This window comes from Salvia miltiorrhiza, chromosome 1 (assembly GCF_028751815.1).
Source record: "Salvia miltiorrhiza cultivar Shanhuang (shh) chromosome 1, IMPLAD_Smil_shh, whole genome shotgun sequence".
In the NCBI taxonomy this organism is placed as follows: domain Eukaryota; kingdom Viridiplantae; phylum Streptophyta; class Magnoliopsida; order Lamiales; family Lamiaceae; genus Salvia; species Salvia miltiorrhiza.
Window position 1 is genome coordinate 74,994,165 of NC_080387.1, and position 18,242 is coordinate 75,012,406.

At 35.2% G+C, this 18,242-nt stretch overlaps 2 protein-coding genes and 1 pseudogene across 2 annotated transcripts; all 3 read left to right on the plus strand.

The window, feature by feature from the left end:
* Positions 1-3,391: 3,391 nt before the first annotated feature.
* On the plus strand, positions 3,392-6,193 carry LOC131006199 (receptor-like protein 7). The gene has a single exon (XM_057933378.1). It carries the CDS (start codon positions 3,432-3,434, stop codon positions 6,027-6,029), a length of 2,598 nt encoding a protein of 865 aa, XP_057789361.1. The 5' UTR covers positions 3,392-3,431; the 3' UTR covers positions 6,030-6,193.
* A 5,859-nt stretch (positions 6,194-12,052) lies between these two features.
* Positions 12,053-14,530, plus strand: LOC131013334 (receptor-like protein 7). Its single transcript, XM_057941409.1, has one exon. It carries the CDS (start codon positions 12,053-12,055, stop codon positions 14,528-14,530), a length of 2,478 nt encoding a protein of 825 aa, XP_057797392.1.
* Positions 14,531-15,122: 592 nt separating this feature from the next.
* LOC131006198 (receptor-like protein 20) lies at positions 15,123-18,075 on the plus strand (annotated as a pseudogene).
* Positions 18,076-18,242: the final 167 nt, after the last annotated feature.

Sequence of the window (18,242 nt, forward strand, 5' to 3'; positions counted from 1 at the left end):
GATCAATTAAAATATTAAAATTAATTTTTGTTCGCTCTCATCGTACTCTATTTTCATTTATTGGTGACAAACATAAGCATATGTCATTTTTTTCCTTTTAAAAAAGTTTACATGATTTTTAAATATAATTATTTAACTACAATAATTTTTAATGCAATTAAGGAGGAGGAAATTTGTATTAATTTTAATATGAATTTGTAAATAAGATATTAGTAATATATCTTAAAATTAGAATTTAAAATATATATTAATTTAATTATGTGTACAAATTATTTATTTATTTATATAACAATTTAATAATATACGATTTAGACTTTTACGAGCCAAAATTATTATATTAAATGACGGCTATTAATTTAGTTATATTGATGCTTTAGTGTAATCGTAGCCCGTGCATCGCACGGGAGAGTGTACTAGTATACTATTATACACGAATTGCTTTAATCTTCCAAGTCAACCATTTATTCTTTCCTTCTCTAAAAAAAAGTAGTCTTCCTCTCAACCACATCCACATCCACATCCACAAGTAGTCTTTCTCTATATGAAATAGTCGAAGAAATATTAAAATTTAATGAGCCATCTTCTTCTTAAAAGACCTTTTATTATTCCATACTTATATATTGGATTTGGAGACCGGGTCAATGTGGGATAGAAAAAATAGTTTTAACACACGCTTCTGCACGTGTAGGCCGGTATGATTCATCGACATCTACAATATAAACAAATAAAAGGCGTCTTCGAATTTAGATCTACTCTAATACCATATTATCCGAATAAACAACGGCGGAGACCCATAGACGTGAGAATAGGGCTAAAGGCTCCAACTGCCGACACACATATCTCAAGAATGAAAAGGCAATCAAACTTGGTTTATTTTTTCCAAAGTGACAAAGTTTGGTACCAAGAAAATGTTTTATCGCATTGGCCTACTTGATTTATATTCCACAATGAGTGTGGAAAAAGTTCAACCCTTGCAGCACGTCAACTAAACATCTAATCTCATTTCAAATTTATTATCAAATTAACACAACACACTTTTGCAAACAACACACTTTTGGCGGTAACTAGCGAGCTCGGACAACTCACATTCCTTACATTCTTGAATCTGTCTGGTCGGAACGATCCCAAATGGCCGTCAATTCCTAAGCTTTTCCCTTATTTACTTAGATGGATTGGAACTTTCGAATATTTCAAGGCTGGCTCATGATAATTTCTGTTATTTGAGTTAATTTTGTGTGATTTATATTCCACTGAAAAATCATAATATAGAGAATAAAAATATTATTATTTTTCAAATGTTTTGAAATTAATAAATATCTATATTTTGTAAATTCAAAAAATAGGCCTACATAATTTGGAATTTGAAGAAAATGATAGAACTGACATGTGGCTTTAACGTGGGCTACCAAAGTTGACTGAGGTCTTCCAAAGTTCAAAGTCCTATCTTAAGTCAACCATTCAGTCTTTTTCTCGATATATATTACTCCCTCCGTCCCGCGAGTCTTGACACGTTTTCCTATTTGGGCCGTCCCACGAATCTTGACACGTTTCTTTTTTGGGCAATAACGACTTTGGTGGACGTCGCCAACCACCAAATAATTCCTGCGGAATTACCAAAATAAATTAGTATATTGGTAAGCAGGGTCGATCCCACAGAGAGCAGTTAAAATTCATTCAAATCCCTAATCTATAAAAACGGTGATGCCACCACGCCTTAAATTTAAGAGGAATTAATTAAACTAAGAATGCAGAATTAAATCAAATAAAATACGCTTGAAGTAAATCAATAAAAAGGGTAATTCGGCTCAAATAAATCCACTCTAATTCAACTCTGATCCTCGACGCAATAATTAATCAATCCCTATCAACCAACCAGTTATAGGATACCGTGAAACGCAACGGACGTACCCCAATTCCTACTTACTGTGTCGATAAACAGCGGGAGATGCCAGACCTGCTTATTTCCCTTATTAAAATATAACCTAGCTGGAGACGTCAGACCTAGATTTAATATTCTAATAGCATTAAGATGAAGGAACCCAATTTATATCAATTATCCTAGAGACGCTAGTAATAATTAATATACCAATTAATTCCCCCTACGAACACGGTAGTTGTATCACTAATTAGTCCAATTCCAACAATTACGGATTGGCAGGAACTAATTGACTGTAATTCAATTAAACTTAAGTTGATCAGGCTTAAATAAAATCAGAATTATCTTGGAACCTAGGAATTAATCGGAATCAATAGGAATCAATTTTAAACCAATTAGGTCTCACAGATCATTAAATTAGAGTTTCATTATTCTCGCCGAATTAAAAGATTTAGCTACTCATGCTTGAAATAAAAACAATCAAATAATTAAAATTAAACATACGGAAATAATCGAAATAAGCTGAGAAATAAATTTGCAAGAAATAAATCAAACTTGAATTAACCCAATACTCGGCTGCTTCCTTTGTTTCCAATCCAGCCGCTATCAATAGTTGAGTGAACAAGAATTAAAACTAAAGCAACCTTGGAATCAATTGCCAAAACACGTAAAGCACAATTTGCATGAAAGAAAAGATTGCATGAAAAATTAAAGGTCAACTATGCTTAAAAAAATCAAAAGTTGCGGCTACTGCAAAGTGAATGTGTATAAACTAATCAAAAGTAAAACCTAATAATCCTTAGTCCACACATGCGGCTAGGTCTAATGCAAATAAAATAAGAGTCCTCCTCTCATAAGAGTCCTAATCTCATAAAAATACTATATGCGGCACTTATGGAAACAAAAGTAGGGAATTAAAATTCCCTTAAGCTGCCGCCTACCATAACTACACGGGCTTCGGCCCTTAACAAAAAGAATCAAACCCAAGAATAACTAATTAAAAAAATGAGTTTTGGACTTAATTAAAATTGGAATAATTATCTTCAAGCCCAATCTCTAAAAATCTTCCATCTTCACGTCGAATCTCATCGCAAGCTTGTCTTTCTCCACTTTCTTCCAATTAGTAGCTCCATCTCCAATTCTTCTCATTCCTGCGCTAAAACATAGCAAAACATGTAATATCACATGAAACCACGGCAAAACGTACACTAAATTAGGTAGCTAAAATACACACATCAGACTTTTATTACTTAGCAAACTCTTGCAAATAACTAATTAATTTTTAGTAATTATTAAATTCAATTTTTGAGTGATGCTATGAGATAAAACTACCTATGGTCCATTCTAATACCAAGCTTATTGCATTAATCAACAAATCAACTCATCCACCTTCTAGAACAAATGAAAGTTGCTAAAAAGCTGGCACTAAGTTAATTAATAGATACTTTATAAGTGCAATAGTGTTTCTAGTGGCTTATTTAAAGCCACTTGCACAAGTTTGTAGAAAACACAAATTAAAATCACAATACTATCAATTAATAGCCTCTTCATCACAATGCTTCCAAAGTTGTTCTTCGTCATTTCTACACTAATTTCCTCCTTCATTTTCACTACTCATTCTTATAATACCCAATGTCTTCACCATCAGAAAATCTTGTTGCTTCAACTCAAGGATGAGTTGAGTTTCAATTCTTCTCTTTCAACAAAATTGGTGCGATGGAATGAAAGGGATGAGTGCTGCAAGTGGCACGGTGTGGAATGTGATGTTGCTGGCTACGTCGTCAGTTTGCAGCTCGATAATGAGTCCATTTCTGGTGGAATCGCGGATTCATCGAGTCTCTTCAGACTTGTGCATCTGCAGAAGCTAAATCTAGCCTACAATTATTTCAACAACACTCCCATCCCGAAAGGTATTCACAATCTCACCTATTTGACACACTTGAATTTATCCGATGCTGGATTTGGTGGGCAGGTTCCCGCTGAAATTTCTTCCTTGAGGAGGTTGGTTAGTCTCGATATCTCCTCTGATTATATATTTGTGAAACTGGAGATGCTTGTCCGAAATCTAACAGGGCTTCGGGAGCTTTATCTTGATGATGTGAATGTTAATTCCTCTCATGAGAGGAGAAAATGGAGCCACATTATATCATCATATTTACCCAACCTCACCGCCTTGAGCTTGAGTGGTTGTGGTTTATCTGGCCCTTTAGCTAAGTCCTTTTGGCAACTCCATTCTCTTTCCATCCTTCGACTAGATTATAACAATCTTGGACCAGAACTTCCAGACTTGTTCGCCAATTTTCCAACTTTGACCACTTTGTCTCTTTCTAACTGCAGTTTGAAGGGTTCGATTCCATCCACCTTTGCTAACCTAACCAACCTGATTCGTCTCGATTTGTCAGACAATTCATTCTCTGGTAATATTCCCCACTCTCTCTTTGCTCTCCCTTCATTGTTGGAACTTGATCTTAGCTACAATCAGTTTAATGGCACTTTTCAACTGGACAAGTTTCTAAGTCTTGCCAATCTAACCCTACTTGATCTATCTCACAATAGATTGTCAGTAGATGTTGGCAACCTCAATTCAACTTCATATGGAAATCTCCAACTAAAAGGGTTAGGACTAGCTTCTTGTAACTTGTCCCATTTTCCTAATTTCATCAAATATTTGGATATGGAATACTTGGACCTCTCATACAATCGGATTGGTGGGGAGATACCTAGTTGGATTTGGGGAACACAACTTCGGGATTTGGACCTCTCTTATAATCTTCTAACAGATCTGCAAAAGCCTTACCATATCCCTGCTTCTCTTCGAGACATATTCTTGCAGTCTAACCAGCTCAAGGGTGAGTTGCACCTGCCCATTCCATCTGCGTCTCAACTCTCGTACTTGTTTCTTGCTAATAACAGTTTAAGTGGATCGATTCCAACCTCCCTTTGCAGTGCCACGAGCCTCTATGTTCTTGATTTGTCTGGCAATAGATTAAGTGGCAGCATACCCCCTTGCTTACTTGAAAACATTTCAGAGTTAGATCTAAGCCAAAACAACATCAGCGGTAGCATTCCAGATAATTTTCCAATGGATCGTTGTTGGCTAGAATATTTGGATCTTAACAATAATACTTTAGAAGGGAAAATCCCAAAGTCCCTTGAAAGATGCGAGCAGTTGCGGTTCATGAATGTTGGGAACAACAACATCACTGACAGTTTCCCGTGCATGCTATCATCCACGTGGTTGCGAGTTCTTGTTTTGCACTCGAACAGATTCCATGGGGAAGTAAGATGTCAAAACATGAGCTGGCCATCTCTCCAAATTCTAGATATATCTTCCAATCAGTTCAGTGGAAATCTGGAATCGATAAACTTTTCTAGTTGGAAGACAATGATGCTACAGAGTGATGTACAATTGAGGTACGGCAATTCAAATTTCTATAACTCACAATTGTGGATTTCATTAAGCATCACATTAATCATGAAAGGGACAAATTCAGAGTATCACACGATTTGGCCAGAGTTTGGTATCATAGATTTCTCTTGCAATAATTTCGGAGGAGAGATACCAAATGCAATTGGTGATCTTACCTCACTTCATCAGCTCAACTTCTCCCACAATGCCCTCAATGGAAGCATCCCAAACTCATTTGGTCAGTTGAGGAATCTCGAATCACTCGACCTCTCTGTAAATCGACTCATCGGGCCAATACCAGTGGAGCTTGCAGGGCTCACATTTCTTCAAGTCCTGAATCTGTCCTACAATAAGCTGGTTGGAGAGATCCCAAATGGCCGTCAGTTTCAAACATTTTCAGCTGATTCCTTCAAAGGAAATGCGGGGTTGTGTGGTTTCAATCTCAACATAAGCTGCAGTGATAGTGATGACAGTGATCATTTGTCGCCAGAAGAAGATGAAAACGGGGAAGAGAAGAGGGAGATCGAGTGGGAGTATGTATCTTCTGCGCTTGGTTATGTTGTGGGAGTAGGAAGCATTGCATGGACGCTTTTATGCCGCAGAAGCTTCAGAGAAAGATATTTCGAGAAAATAGAAGAGATTGTTGACAAGATTTTCTACGAGAGAGCGAGGAGAAGAAGACATGAAAGAAGAAGAAGAAGAGTAGAGATGAGGAATGAGGTTAGGAGACAGCAGAGAAGATGATATACAATTTAGATACTTAAATAAACAAGGCTGTTTAGAGTTTAATGTGAGTGTCAAGGTTTTTGTTTTGCTTTTTTTTTTTTTTTTGACGTGTAATTTTCAAAATGACTAGAATTATAAAGTTGATAGTGATCTATAGTTTCTATCCCAACATAGTTGATAGTCATTACATTTTCCCAACTAAAGAAGTTAAGCCTATCTTCCTGCAACCTAAAAAGATTTCCTGATTTTTTAAAACAATCCAACTTGATTTCTATCACTCTTTTAGTTGGACAAAGTTTACATCAGTTGATTTCTCACGCAATAAATTGACAGTCGAAATTAAGCCACATATATTAATTTTTGCCTTCTTAAACCATTCGAGCTTCTAAATACTCATCATCATCAGAAGTTATTAGACCAACATCAAGTGAACTTTCGACTGTCAATTAAGCTCTAATTTTTTCGAAAATCAAACTCGGGTGAAAATTGCAATAAAAATATAAATTCGTAGTCAAGTCTTTTGAGGTTTGGGAATATGGAATAGATGGAGAATGGTCTAAATTGATAATGTTGAGAAACCATTGAACTTGAATGGTTCATTGATGTATGTTTCACGAGAAACTTCTCCGGGCTGCCGTCAACTACTAGTCTATGACTAGGTTGGGCGAACATTGAAAGAACTTGATATTCATGATTTTTTACAAGTGTTGGTAATTCCTTCTATTACTTCATGCCCAACTCCCGACTTGCGGGAACCGATGTCAATTAAGTACGTATGAATCCTTTAGTCTTTTGCTTATATTATTCATCTTGTGATTTTTTTTTCCCTTTATTTCAACATTGTATAATGACCAAGTTCTAAATTTGTTAATGCAGTAGCTTTCAAAGTGCAGCAGATTGGAATGTGTACTGGAGTAAACTTTGTGAAGAAAGTTCAAAAGGTTTAGGTTGACACCTATGGCATTTTATTATGTTATTTGATGTTAGTATCAAATGGATGGGTTGTAGCAAATGGATGTATTATCCCTAGAAAAATCTGTATAGTCTTATCTTTTAGTATTTATTTGAGAATGTCATGGCTTTTAATTATGGGTTTTAATTAAGTCGTTGTATGGGTTCAATTTTTATGAGAGTATTAAATTGATTAAAGTGGAGTAAGAGTTTCACTTACTTTTACTAAAAATAAAAATAAATATAAAAATATGGGACGAATTAAAATAGAAATATGGATACTAAAAGATATAAATATGGGAGGGAGTATATTTTTTTGACAATTTTGATATAATCTTTTTTTACAATTAACAAACAATGTTCATTTCATTTTTTGTCAAAAAAATTTGTACAAAAAAGACCAAGTTCCCACAAGTAGGCCAATCCGCGTAACGTTTTCTCGAGCTAGTAATCATAAATATAGAGAAAGAGAAAAAGAAAAAGTGGGGAATTGAAAAAATTGCCATTGATGTGAATAGACCCACATCTCAAAACTTATCAAAACAAAATTGATCACATCTAATTAAAATTGCAAACTTTTTCATCTTCATGATTTCGGTAGATTCGTTCAATTCACGGCTGCAAATTTCCATTCTCACAAATCACAATCAACAGATAATTTATATATAGGGTCAAGTTAAACAGAGAATGCTAAATATTTAGAGAATAGAGAAATCGTGAAACAAAAACGAACAGATCTACAAATTTAACGAACAGATCAATGTACCGCATGAACAGCAATTTGAACAGACGTATTTAGTAAAAAAAAAAGAAAATCTCGCCACCAACAGGATTCGAACCCTGGGCAAATTGTTGTTCATGCGGTACATTGATCTGTTCGTTAAATTTGTAGATCTGTTCGTTTTTGTTTCCGATTTCTCTATTCTCTAAATATTTAGCATTCTTTGTTTAACCTTTCTCTATATATATATATATATATTGTGGATGTGGCTGGAAACAATAATTTATTGATTTTTATTCACTCAAAAGCAATTGACGGGAACAAATTTTTCCTTCATGACAAAAGCGAACTGTATATAAAGAGTAAGCAAGAATAGCAGAAAGACCTAAGCAAATCTTGAGATTTCCCACTCTCTTGATTTGTCTTTGTTAGGTTGTATTTCAATTAAAATGCTCGCTATTTTATGTTATAAGTAATTTTAGTGTGCATGTTAAATTTATGCCTCGATGACTTGGCTATGAAAAGACCTAAGCCAGCGTCACCATCAGAGACGCTGATAGTCCTGCATCAATGATTTCCTCGATTAAAATACTCCCTTTGTCCACGAAATGAGTACTCATTTGTGGACGGCACGGGTTTTAAGAAATGTATGGAGTGTAGTGTGAATAGTTTAAGAGTCCCACTTTTTGAGTGTATTAATTAAAGAGATGTGTGGGGTACACTTGCCAAAAAAGGAAATGGGTACTCATTTCGTGGATGGACGAAAAAGGAAATATGGGTACTCATTTCGTGGACGGAGGGGGTAATAAAATTTGAAATTTAATCTGGCTATGAAAAGAATCAAAAAGAGTTTTTACCGGGAATTGTGTTTGCGTATGGTTGGTTGGGGGCTATACAAAAGTAGGGATTTAATTCTGGGCTATGTTTATGGGGTAAAATTGTAAATTTATAATTAATTTTTTTATTATTTTATATGGGGGCTATAGTGAGTAAATTGGGGTTGTGAATAGAATTACCTGAAATAAAAAGGCCTTCAAAATTCTAACGTGAGCTAGACTTTCTCTTCTATTTGGTTTCAATTTTAATGAGATAATAACACTAGCTTGATTAAGTCCATAAATTCGATAATAAGCCGAGAACATGTGGGTGCATCACTTGTTAATTAGTATTCTATTTTTTCAAGCCCGAACTTTTTTTTATCATAATTTGTAAATGCTTAAGTTACTATCCTAAAAAATCCTCCGACTCTCAAATTAAGGATCAACAAATTGCCATTTGTATAAACTAGTACAAGTCTACATGGTTTGTGGTAAGCTTCTTTTTATTAGACAGGAAACTTTTTAGTCCACGATTAGTTCTTAAGTACTATATATAAAATAAGACACCAACTATGAACTAAATGATTACGGTATATTTTTTTAATAAAATAACTGGATACATATATTACTATATACTATTATACACGAATTGCTTTAATCTTCCAAGTCAACCATTTAGTCTTTCCTTCTCTAAAAAAAAAGTAGTCTTCCTCTCAACCACATCCACATCCACAAGTAGTCTTTCTCTATATGAAATAGTCGAAGAAATATTAAAATTTAATGAGCCATCTTCTTCTTAAAAGACCTTTTATTATTCCATACTTATATATTGGATTTGGAGACCGGATCATTACCGAGTCAATGTGGGATAGAAAGAAGGGTTATTAGCCTTTAAATACACGAACTTTTTATATTTTCTGAAATTTAACATGACTTTTATTTTTAGCCAACAAATACGCGAACTTAGCATTTTTTTCTGATTTTTGACATCGACAAGAATAAATTTTAATTTACTATTAACGTGAAAGCCAGTATACCATGCCATTCACTCTCTAATCAAAATAATGAATCAAATTACTCTATTTAAGTACATATCTCGTAGTTCACGTCATGTATTCCGGCCTCCACCTCAACAATAAATAGAGTTTTTTCATGTCGATGTCAAAAAAAAAAAAAAATGCCAAGTTCGTGTATTTGCGGGCTTAAAAATAAAAATCATGTTAAATTTCAGAAAATATAAAAAGTTCATGTATTTACAGGCTAATAACCCTAGAAAGAATAGTTTTAACACACGCTTCTGCACGTGTAAGCCGATATGATTCATCGACATCTACAATATAAACAAATAAAAGGCGTCTTCGAATTTAGATCTACTCTAATACCATATTATCCGAATAAACAACGGCGGAGACCGATAGACGTGAGAATAGGGCTAAAGGCTCCAACTGCCGACACACATATCTCAAGAATCAAAAGGCAGTCAAATTAAACTTGGTTTATTTTTTACAAAGTGACAAAAAGTTTGGTACCAAGAAAATGTTTTATTGCATTGGCCTACTTGATTTATATTCCACAATGAGTGTGGAAAAAGTTCAACCCTTGCAGCACGTCAACTAAACATTATAATCTCATTTCAAATTTATTATCAAATTAACACAACACACTTTTGCAAACAACACACTTTTGGCGGTAACTAGCGAGCTTGGACAACTCACATTCCTTACATTCTTGAATCTGTCTGGTCGGAACGATCCCAAATGGCCGTCAATTCCTAAGATTTTCCCTTATTTACTTAGATGGATTGGAACTTTCGAATATTTCAAGGCTGGCTCATGATAATTTCTGTTATTTGAGTTAATTTTGTGTGATTTATATTCCACTTAAAAATCATAATATAGAGAATAAAAATATTATTATTTTTCAAATGTTTTGAAATTAATAAATATCTATATTTTGTAAATTCAAAAAATAGGCCTACATAATTTGGAATTTGAAGAAAATGATAGAACTGACATGTGGCTTTAACGTGGGCTACCAAAGTTGACTGAGGTCTTTCAAAGTTCAAAGTCCTATCTTAAGTCAACCATTCAGTCTTCTTCTCGATATATATTAGTTGCAATATTCAAATTAAGTAAAAACAAAAATGAATTTATATATTAATTACAATTTTCACCTGAGTTTGATTTATAGCCAAAAAAATACGACTCACAATTAAGTTCTAATTTCGCCGAAAATCAAACTCAAGTAAAAATTAAAACTAAAATATAAGTTCATGTATTTTTTTGATTAATTAAAAGTTCAAGTAAAAATTGTAATTTTCACTAAATTCGTGTAACTTTTGGCCATAACCCGAATTAATTAGTAGATGCTTCACGTGTTCAATAAATCTATGCATCCACAACTACAAAGTAATTAAATAGGGAAATTTTTAATATTTAAATTATTTCTTAAATAAAAAAAGAATTTAGTTATTTTACTGTATCGTTTACATTGGAGTAGATTTTTTTTAGTTTTTTTTTTTGTTATTTTGTATTTTTATTATATCTTTTTCAGAAAAATAAGAAATTACAAGAAGAAACAAATAGCTACAAATGTAATTAAATTTATTTTTATTTAAAAAAATAAATTAAATAAATCAAAATTTTCTCCATTTAACTAGTTGGTAGCTCGTCATGACGCGGCATTCATAAAATCATTATTATAAGTGAAATAAGAGCTCCCACTAAACTGCAATGGTGTTTCTAGAGGCTTATTTAAAGCCACTTGCACCTATCTCACACCTGCAAGTTTTTTGAAAACACAGCGTGTTAATGGGGTTAGTTGCTAATCAACAAAACCCTACATTAAATAGCGTAGGAGACTAAAAATCAATGTACAATAACGATTAAATTAATAAAAAAGAGTATATATTTTGCAAAAATTTCGTTGCATTAATTTCTTTCTCATCAAAGATCAACAAATTGCCTACAAGTCTACATGCTTTATTAGAGATGGAACTTTTTAGTCCACGATTAGTTCTTAAGTACAAAATGAGACACCAATTATGAACTAAATTATTACTCACTCTGTCCCTAAAAATTATATGAACCAAAAGAGATGACACGAGTTTTAAGAAAAAATTGGTAGTTTTGTTTAAGTTGCAACCATTTAGTTTTAAGTACAAAATGAGACACCAATTATGAACTAAATTATGATACATATATTAATATTGTACACGAATTAATGATTTAATTAGTCTTCCATGTCAACCATTTAGTCTTTCCTTCTCTAAAAAAAATAGTCTTCCTTTCACCACATCCACAAGCATATCAATGGCAATTTCTTCTATTCCCACTTTTTTGTGTCTTTCTTTATATTTATGATTACTAGCTACAAAAATTCGTTACGTAGATTGGCCTACTTTTGGAATACTAGCAGAGATAACGTGCTATTAATTAATAGATACTTTATAAGTGCAATAGTGTTTCTAGTGGCTTATTTAAAACCACTTGCACAAGTTTGTAGAAAACACAAATCACAATACTATCAATTAATAGCCTCTTCATCACAATATGCTTCCAAAGTTGTTCTTCGTCATTTCTACACTAATTTCCTCCTTCATTTTCACTACTCATTCTTATAATACCCAATGTCTTCACCATCAGAAAATCTTGTTGCTTCAACTCAAGGATGAGTTGAGCTTCAATTATCCTGTTTCAACAAAATTGGTGCGATGGAATGAAACGGATGAGTGCTGCAAGTGGCCCGGTGTGGAATGTGATGTTGCTGGCTACGTCGTCAGTTTGCAGCTCGATAATGAGTTCATTTATGGTGGAATGACGGATTCATCGAGTCTCTTCAGACTTGTGCATCTGCAGAAGCTAAATCTAGCCTACAATTATTTCGACAACACTCCCATTCCGAAAGGTATTCAGAATCTGACTTATTTGACACACTTGAATTTATCCGATGCTGGATTTGGTGGGCAGGTTCCCGCTGAAATTTCTTCCTTGAGGAGGTTGGTTTGTCTCGATATCTCCAACGGGTATTTGAGACCTCTAAGTCCTGAGCTCCCAAATTTGGAGATGCTTGTTCAAAATCTAACAGGGCTTCGAGAGCTCTATCTTGATCGTGTTAATGTTACTTCCTCTCATGAGAGGAGAAAATGGAGCCACATTATATCATCATATTTACCCAACCTCACCGCCTTGAGCATGAGTCTTTGTGGTTTGTCTGGGCCTTTAGCTAAGTCCTTTTGGCAACTCCATTCCCTTTCCATCCTTCAACTAGATTCTAACCCTCTTGGAACAGAACTTCCAGACTTGTTCGCCAATTTTCCAAGTTTGACCACCTTGACTCTTTATAACTGCAGTTTGAAGGGTTCGATTCCACCCACCTTTGCTAACCTAACCAACCTGATTCGTCTCGATTTGTCATTTAACTTCTTCACAGGCTCACTTTCTTCTATGCTGTTTGAAGGTCTTTCCAATCTTATTTATTTAGATTTGAAGAGTAATTCATTCTCTGGAAACATTCCCCACTCTATCTTTGCTCTCCCTTCATTGTTGCAACTTGATCTCAGAAATAATCAGTTTAATGGCACTTTGCAACTAGACAAATGTCAAAACCTTGCCAATCTAACCCTACTTGATCTATCTCACAATAGATTGTCAGTAGATGTTGGCAACCTCAATTCAACTTCATATGGAAGTCTCCAACTAAAAGAGTTAAGACTAGTTTCTTGTAACTTGTCCCATTTTCCTAATTTCATCAAACATTCTGATGATTTGAGAACACTAGACCTCTCATACAATCGGATTGGTGGGGAGATACCTAGTTGGATTGGGGGAACACAACTTCAGTCTTTGAACCTCTGTTTTAATCTTCTAACAGATCTGCAAAAGCCTTACCATATCCCTGCTTCTCTTGAATGGCTACAATTGGACTCTAACCAGCTCAAGGGTGAGTTGCACCTGCCCATTCCATCTGCGTCTCAACTCTCGTACTTGTCTCTTGCTAATAACAGTGTAAGTGGATCCATTCCAACCTCCCTCTGCAGTGCCACGAGGCTCAATGCTCTTGATTTGTCTGGCAATAGATTAAGTGGCAGCATACCCCCTTGCTTACTTGAAAACATTTCAGACTTAGATCTAAGCCAAAACAACATCAGCGGTAGCATTCCAGATAATTTTCCTATGGATTGTTGGCTACAATATTTGGATCTTAACAATAATACTTTAGAAGGGAAAATCCCAAAGTCCCTTGAAAGATGCGAGCAGTTGCGGTTCATGAATGTTGGGAACAACAACATCACTGACAGTTTCCCGTGCATACTATCATCGATGTTGCGAGTTCTTGTTTTGCACTCTAACAGATTCTATGGAGAAGTAAGATGTCACGACATGAGCTGGGAAGATCTCCAAATTCTAGATATATCTTCCAATCAGTTCGGTGGAAATCTGGAATCGATAAACTTTTCTAGTTGGAAGACAATGATGCTACAGAGTGATGAACAATTGAGGTACGGCAATTCACCTCAATTTTACTCACAATTGTGGAGTTCATTAACATTAATCATGAAAGGGACAAATTCAGAGTATCACACGATTTGGTCAGAGTTTGGTATCATTGATTTGTCTTGCAATAATTTCGGAGGAGAGATACCAAATGCAATTGGTGATCTTAGCATACTTCATCAGCTCAACCTCTCCCACAATGCCCTCAATGGAAGCATCCCAAACTCATTTGGTCAGTTGAGGAATCTCGAATCACTCGACCTCTCTGTAAATCGACTCATCGGGCCAATACCAGTGGAGCTTGCTGGGCTCACATTTCTTCAAGTCCTGAATCTGTCCTACAATAAGCTGGTTGGAGAGATCCCAAATGGGCGTCAGTTTCAAACATTTTCAGCTGATTCCTTCAAAGGAAATGCGGGGTTGTGTGGTTTCAATCTCAACATAAGCTGCAGTACTGATAGTGATGACAGTGATCATTTGTGGCCAGAAGAAGATGAAAACGGGGAAGAGAAGAGTGAGATCGAGTGGGAGTAGTTTTGTTTAATTTGCAACCATTTAGTTTTAAGTACAAAATGAGACACCAATTATGAACTAAATTATGATACATATATTAATATTGTACACGAATTAATTGATTTAGTCTTCCATGTCAACCATTTAGTCTTTCCTTCTCTAAAAAAAATAGTCTTCCTCTCACCACATCCACAAGCATATCAATGGCAATTTCTTCTATTCCAACTTTTTTGTGTCTTTCTTTATATTTATGATTACTAGCTACAAAAAAATCGTTACGCGGATTGGCCTACTTGTGGAATATATGGACTAACTATCAGCTAGACTTTGTAATCCTAATGCAATAACGACTTTTATTACTTAGCAAACTCTTGCAAATAACTAATTAATTTTTAGTAATTATTAAATTCAATTTTTGAGTGATGCTATGAGATAAAACTACCTATGGTCCATTCTAATACCAAGCTTATTGCATTAATCAACAAATCAACTCATCCACCTTCTAGAACAAATGAAAGTTGCTAAAAAGCTCGCCCTAAGTTAATTAATAGATACTTTATAAGTGCAATAGTGTTTCTAGTGGCTTATTTAAAGCCACTTGCACAAGTTTGTAGAAAACACAAATCACAATACTATCAATTAATAGCCTCTTCATCACAATGCTTCCAAAGTTGTTCTTCGTCATTTCTACATTAATTTCCTCCTTCATTTTCACTACTCATTCTTATAATACCCAATGTCTTCACCATCAGAAAATCTTGTTGCTTCAACTCAAGGATGAGTTGATTTTCAATTCTTCTCTTTCAACAAAATTGGTTCGATGGAATGAAAGGGATGAGTGCTGCAAGTGGCCCGGTGTGGAATGTGATGCTACTGGCTACGTCGTTAGTTTGCAGCTCCATAATGAGTCCATTATTTCTGATGGAATCGAGGATTCATCGAGTCTGTTCAAACTTATGCATCTGCAGAAGCTAAATCTAGCCTACAATTATTTCTACGACACTCCCATTCCGAAAGGTATTCAGAATCTGACTTATTTGACACACTTGAATTTATCCCATGCTGAATTTGGTGGGCAGGTTCCCGCTGAAATTTCTTCCTTGAGGAGGTTGGTTAGTCTCGATATCTCCTATGGTTTTACAATATCTGTGAAACTGGAGATGCTTGTCCAAAATCTAACAGGGCTCCGAGAGCTCTATCTTGATGCTGTCGTTGTTAATTCCTCTCATGAGAGGAGAAAATGGAGCCACATTATATCATCATATTTACCCAACCTAGCTCACCGCGTTGAGCTTGAGTGGTTGTGGTTTATCTGGCTCTTTAGCTAAGTCCTTTTGGCAACTCCATTCCCTTTCCATCCTTCGACTAGATGAGAACGATCTTTCAACAGAACTTCCAGACTTGTTCGCCAATTTTCCAAGTTTGACCACCTTGAGTCTTTATGCCTGCAGTTTGAAGGGTTCGATTCCACCCACCTTTGCTAACTTAACCAACCTGATTCATGTCGATTTGTCAAATAACTTATTCACAGGCTCACTTTCTTCTACGCTGTTTGAAGGTCTTTCCAATCTTGTATATTTAGATTTGAGGAGAAATTCATTCTCTGGTAATATTCCCCACTCTCTCTTTGCTCTCCCTTCATTGTTGGAACTTGATCTTAGCAGCAATCTGTTTAATGGCACTTTTCAACTGGACAAGTTTCTAAGTCTTGCCAATCTAACCCGACTTGATCTATCTCACAATAGATTGTCAGTAGATGTTGGCAACCTCAATTCAACTTCATATGGAAGTCTCCAACTAAAAGTGTTAAGTCTAGCTTCTTGCAACTTGTCCCATTTTCCTAATTTCATCAAACATTCTGATGATTTGAGAACACTAGACCTCTCATACAATCGGATTGGTGGGGAGATACCTAGTTGGATTTGGGGAACACAACTTCGGGATTTGGACCTCTCTTTTAATCTTCTAATAGATCTGCAAAAGCCTTACCATATCCCTACTTCTCTTCAGTTCCTACACTTGCAGTCAAACCAGCTCAAGGGTGAGTTGCACTTGCCCATTCCATCTGCGTCTCAACTCTCGTACTTGTCTCTTGCTAATAACAGTTTAAGTGGATCGATTTCAACCTCCCTTTGCAGTGCCACGAGCCTCCTTGTTCTTGATTTGTCTGGCAATAGATTAAGTGGCAGCATACCCCCTTGCTTACTTGAAAACATTACAGAGTTAGATCTAAGCCAAAACAACATCAGCGGTAGCATTCCAGATAATTTTCCTATGTATTGTAGCCTGCAATATTTGGATCTTAACAATAATACTTTAGAAGGGAAAATCCCAAAGTCCCTTGAAAGATGCGAGCAGTTGCAGTTCATGAATGTTGGGAACAACAACATCACTGACAATTTCCCGTGCATACTATCATCGATGTTGCGAGTTCTTGTTTTGCACTCTAACAGATTCTATGGAGAAGTAAGATGTCACAACATGAGCTGGCCATATCTCCAAATTCTAGATATATCTTCCAATCAGTTCAGTGGAAATCTGGAATCAATAAACTTTTCTAGTTGGAAGACAATGATGCTACAGAGTGACGTACAATTGATGTACGGCAATTCACCTTTCCAGTACTCACAATTGTGGAGTTCATTAAGCATCACATTAATCATGAAAGGGACAAATTCAGAGTATCACAAGATTTGGTCAGAGTTTGGTATCATTGATTTGTCTTGCAATAATTTCGGAGGAGAGATACCAAATGCAATTGGTGATCTTACCTCACTTCATCAGCTCAACCTCTCCCACAATGCCCTCAATGGAAGCATCCCAAACTCATTTGGTCAGTTGAGGAATCTCGAATCACTCGACCTCTCTGTAAATCGACTCATCGGGCCAATACCAGTGGAGCTTGCTGGGCTCACATTTCTTCAAGTCCTGAATCTGTCCTACAATAAGCTGGTTGGAGAGATCCCAAATGGGCGTCAGTTACAAACATTTTCAGCTGATTCCTTCAAAGGGAATCCGGGGTTGTGTGGTTTCAATCTCAACATAAGCTGCAGTACTGATAGTAATGACAGTAATATCTTCTGCGCTTGGTTATGTTGTGGGATTAGGAAGCATTGCATGGACGCTTTTATGCCGCAGAAGCTTCAGAGAAAGATATTTCGAGAAAATAGAAGAGATTGTTGACAAGATTTTCTACGAGAGAGCGAGGAGAAGAAGACATGAAAGAAGAAGAAAAAGAGTAGAGATGAGAAAAGAGATTAGGAGACAGCAGAGAAGTTGATGATATAAACAAGGGTGTTTAGTGTTTGATGTAAGTTTGAAGCTTTTTTTTTTTTTTTTGCATGTAACTTTCTTTAATTTAAGCTGTAAAAGAGATTCTGTGTGTTGGTAATTAACTATGTCATTTTATTTTACGAGAATTAGCACATATCAGATTTGTCTTGTTTAAGATATTCTAGGATTTCTCATTTGTTATTTTATTGTTACTAGGCATAGAAAGCCTGCATTGCACGCGATTTAATTAATTTACGTAAATTAAATATTAATGTAATTGAATAATTATCATACTATGAGAAGTCATACAAATTTTGCATTCGAAATGTATCACTTTATAATTGTAGAGTAATATTAATGTTAAAAAATTTAAGATTTACCAATAATTAAAAAATAATAATAATAATAAATGCGTAATCTTCCTTGATTCTTCTTTCAAAGCTTGCAAAACATCCCAAAG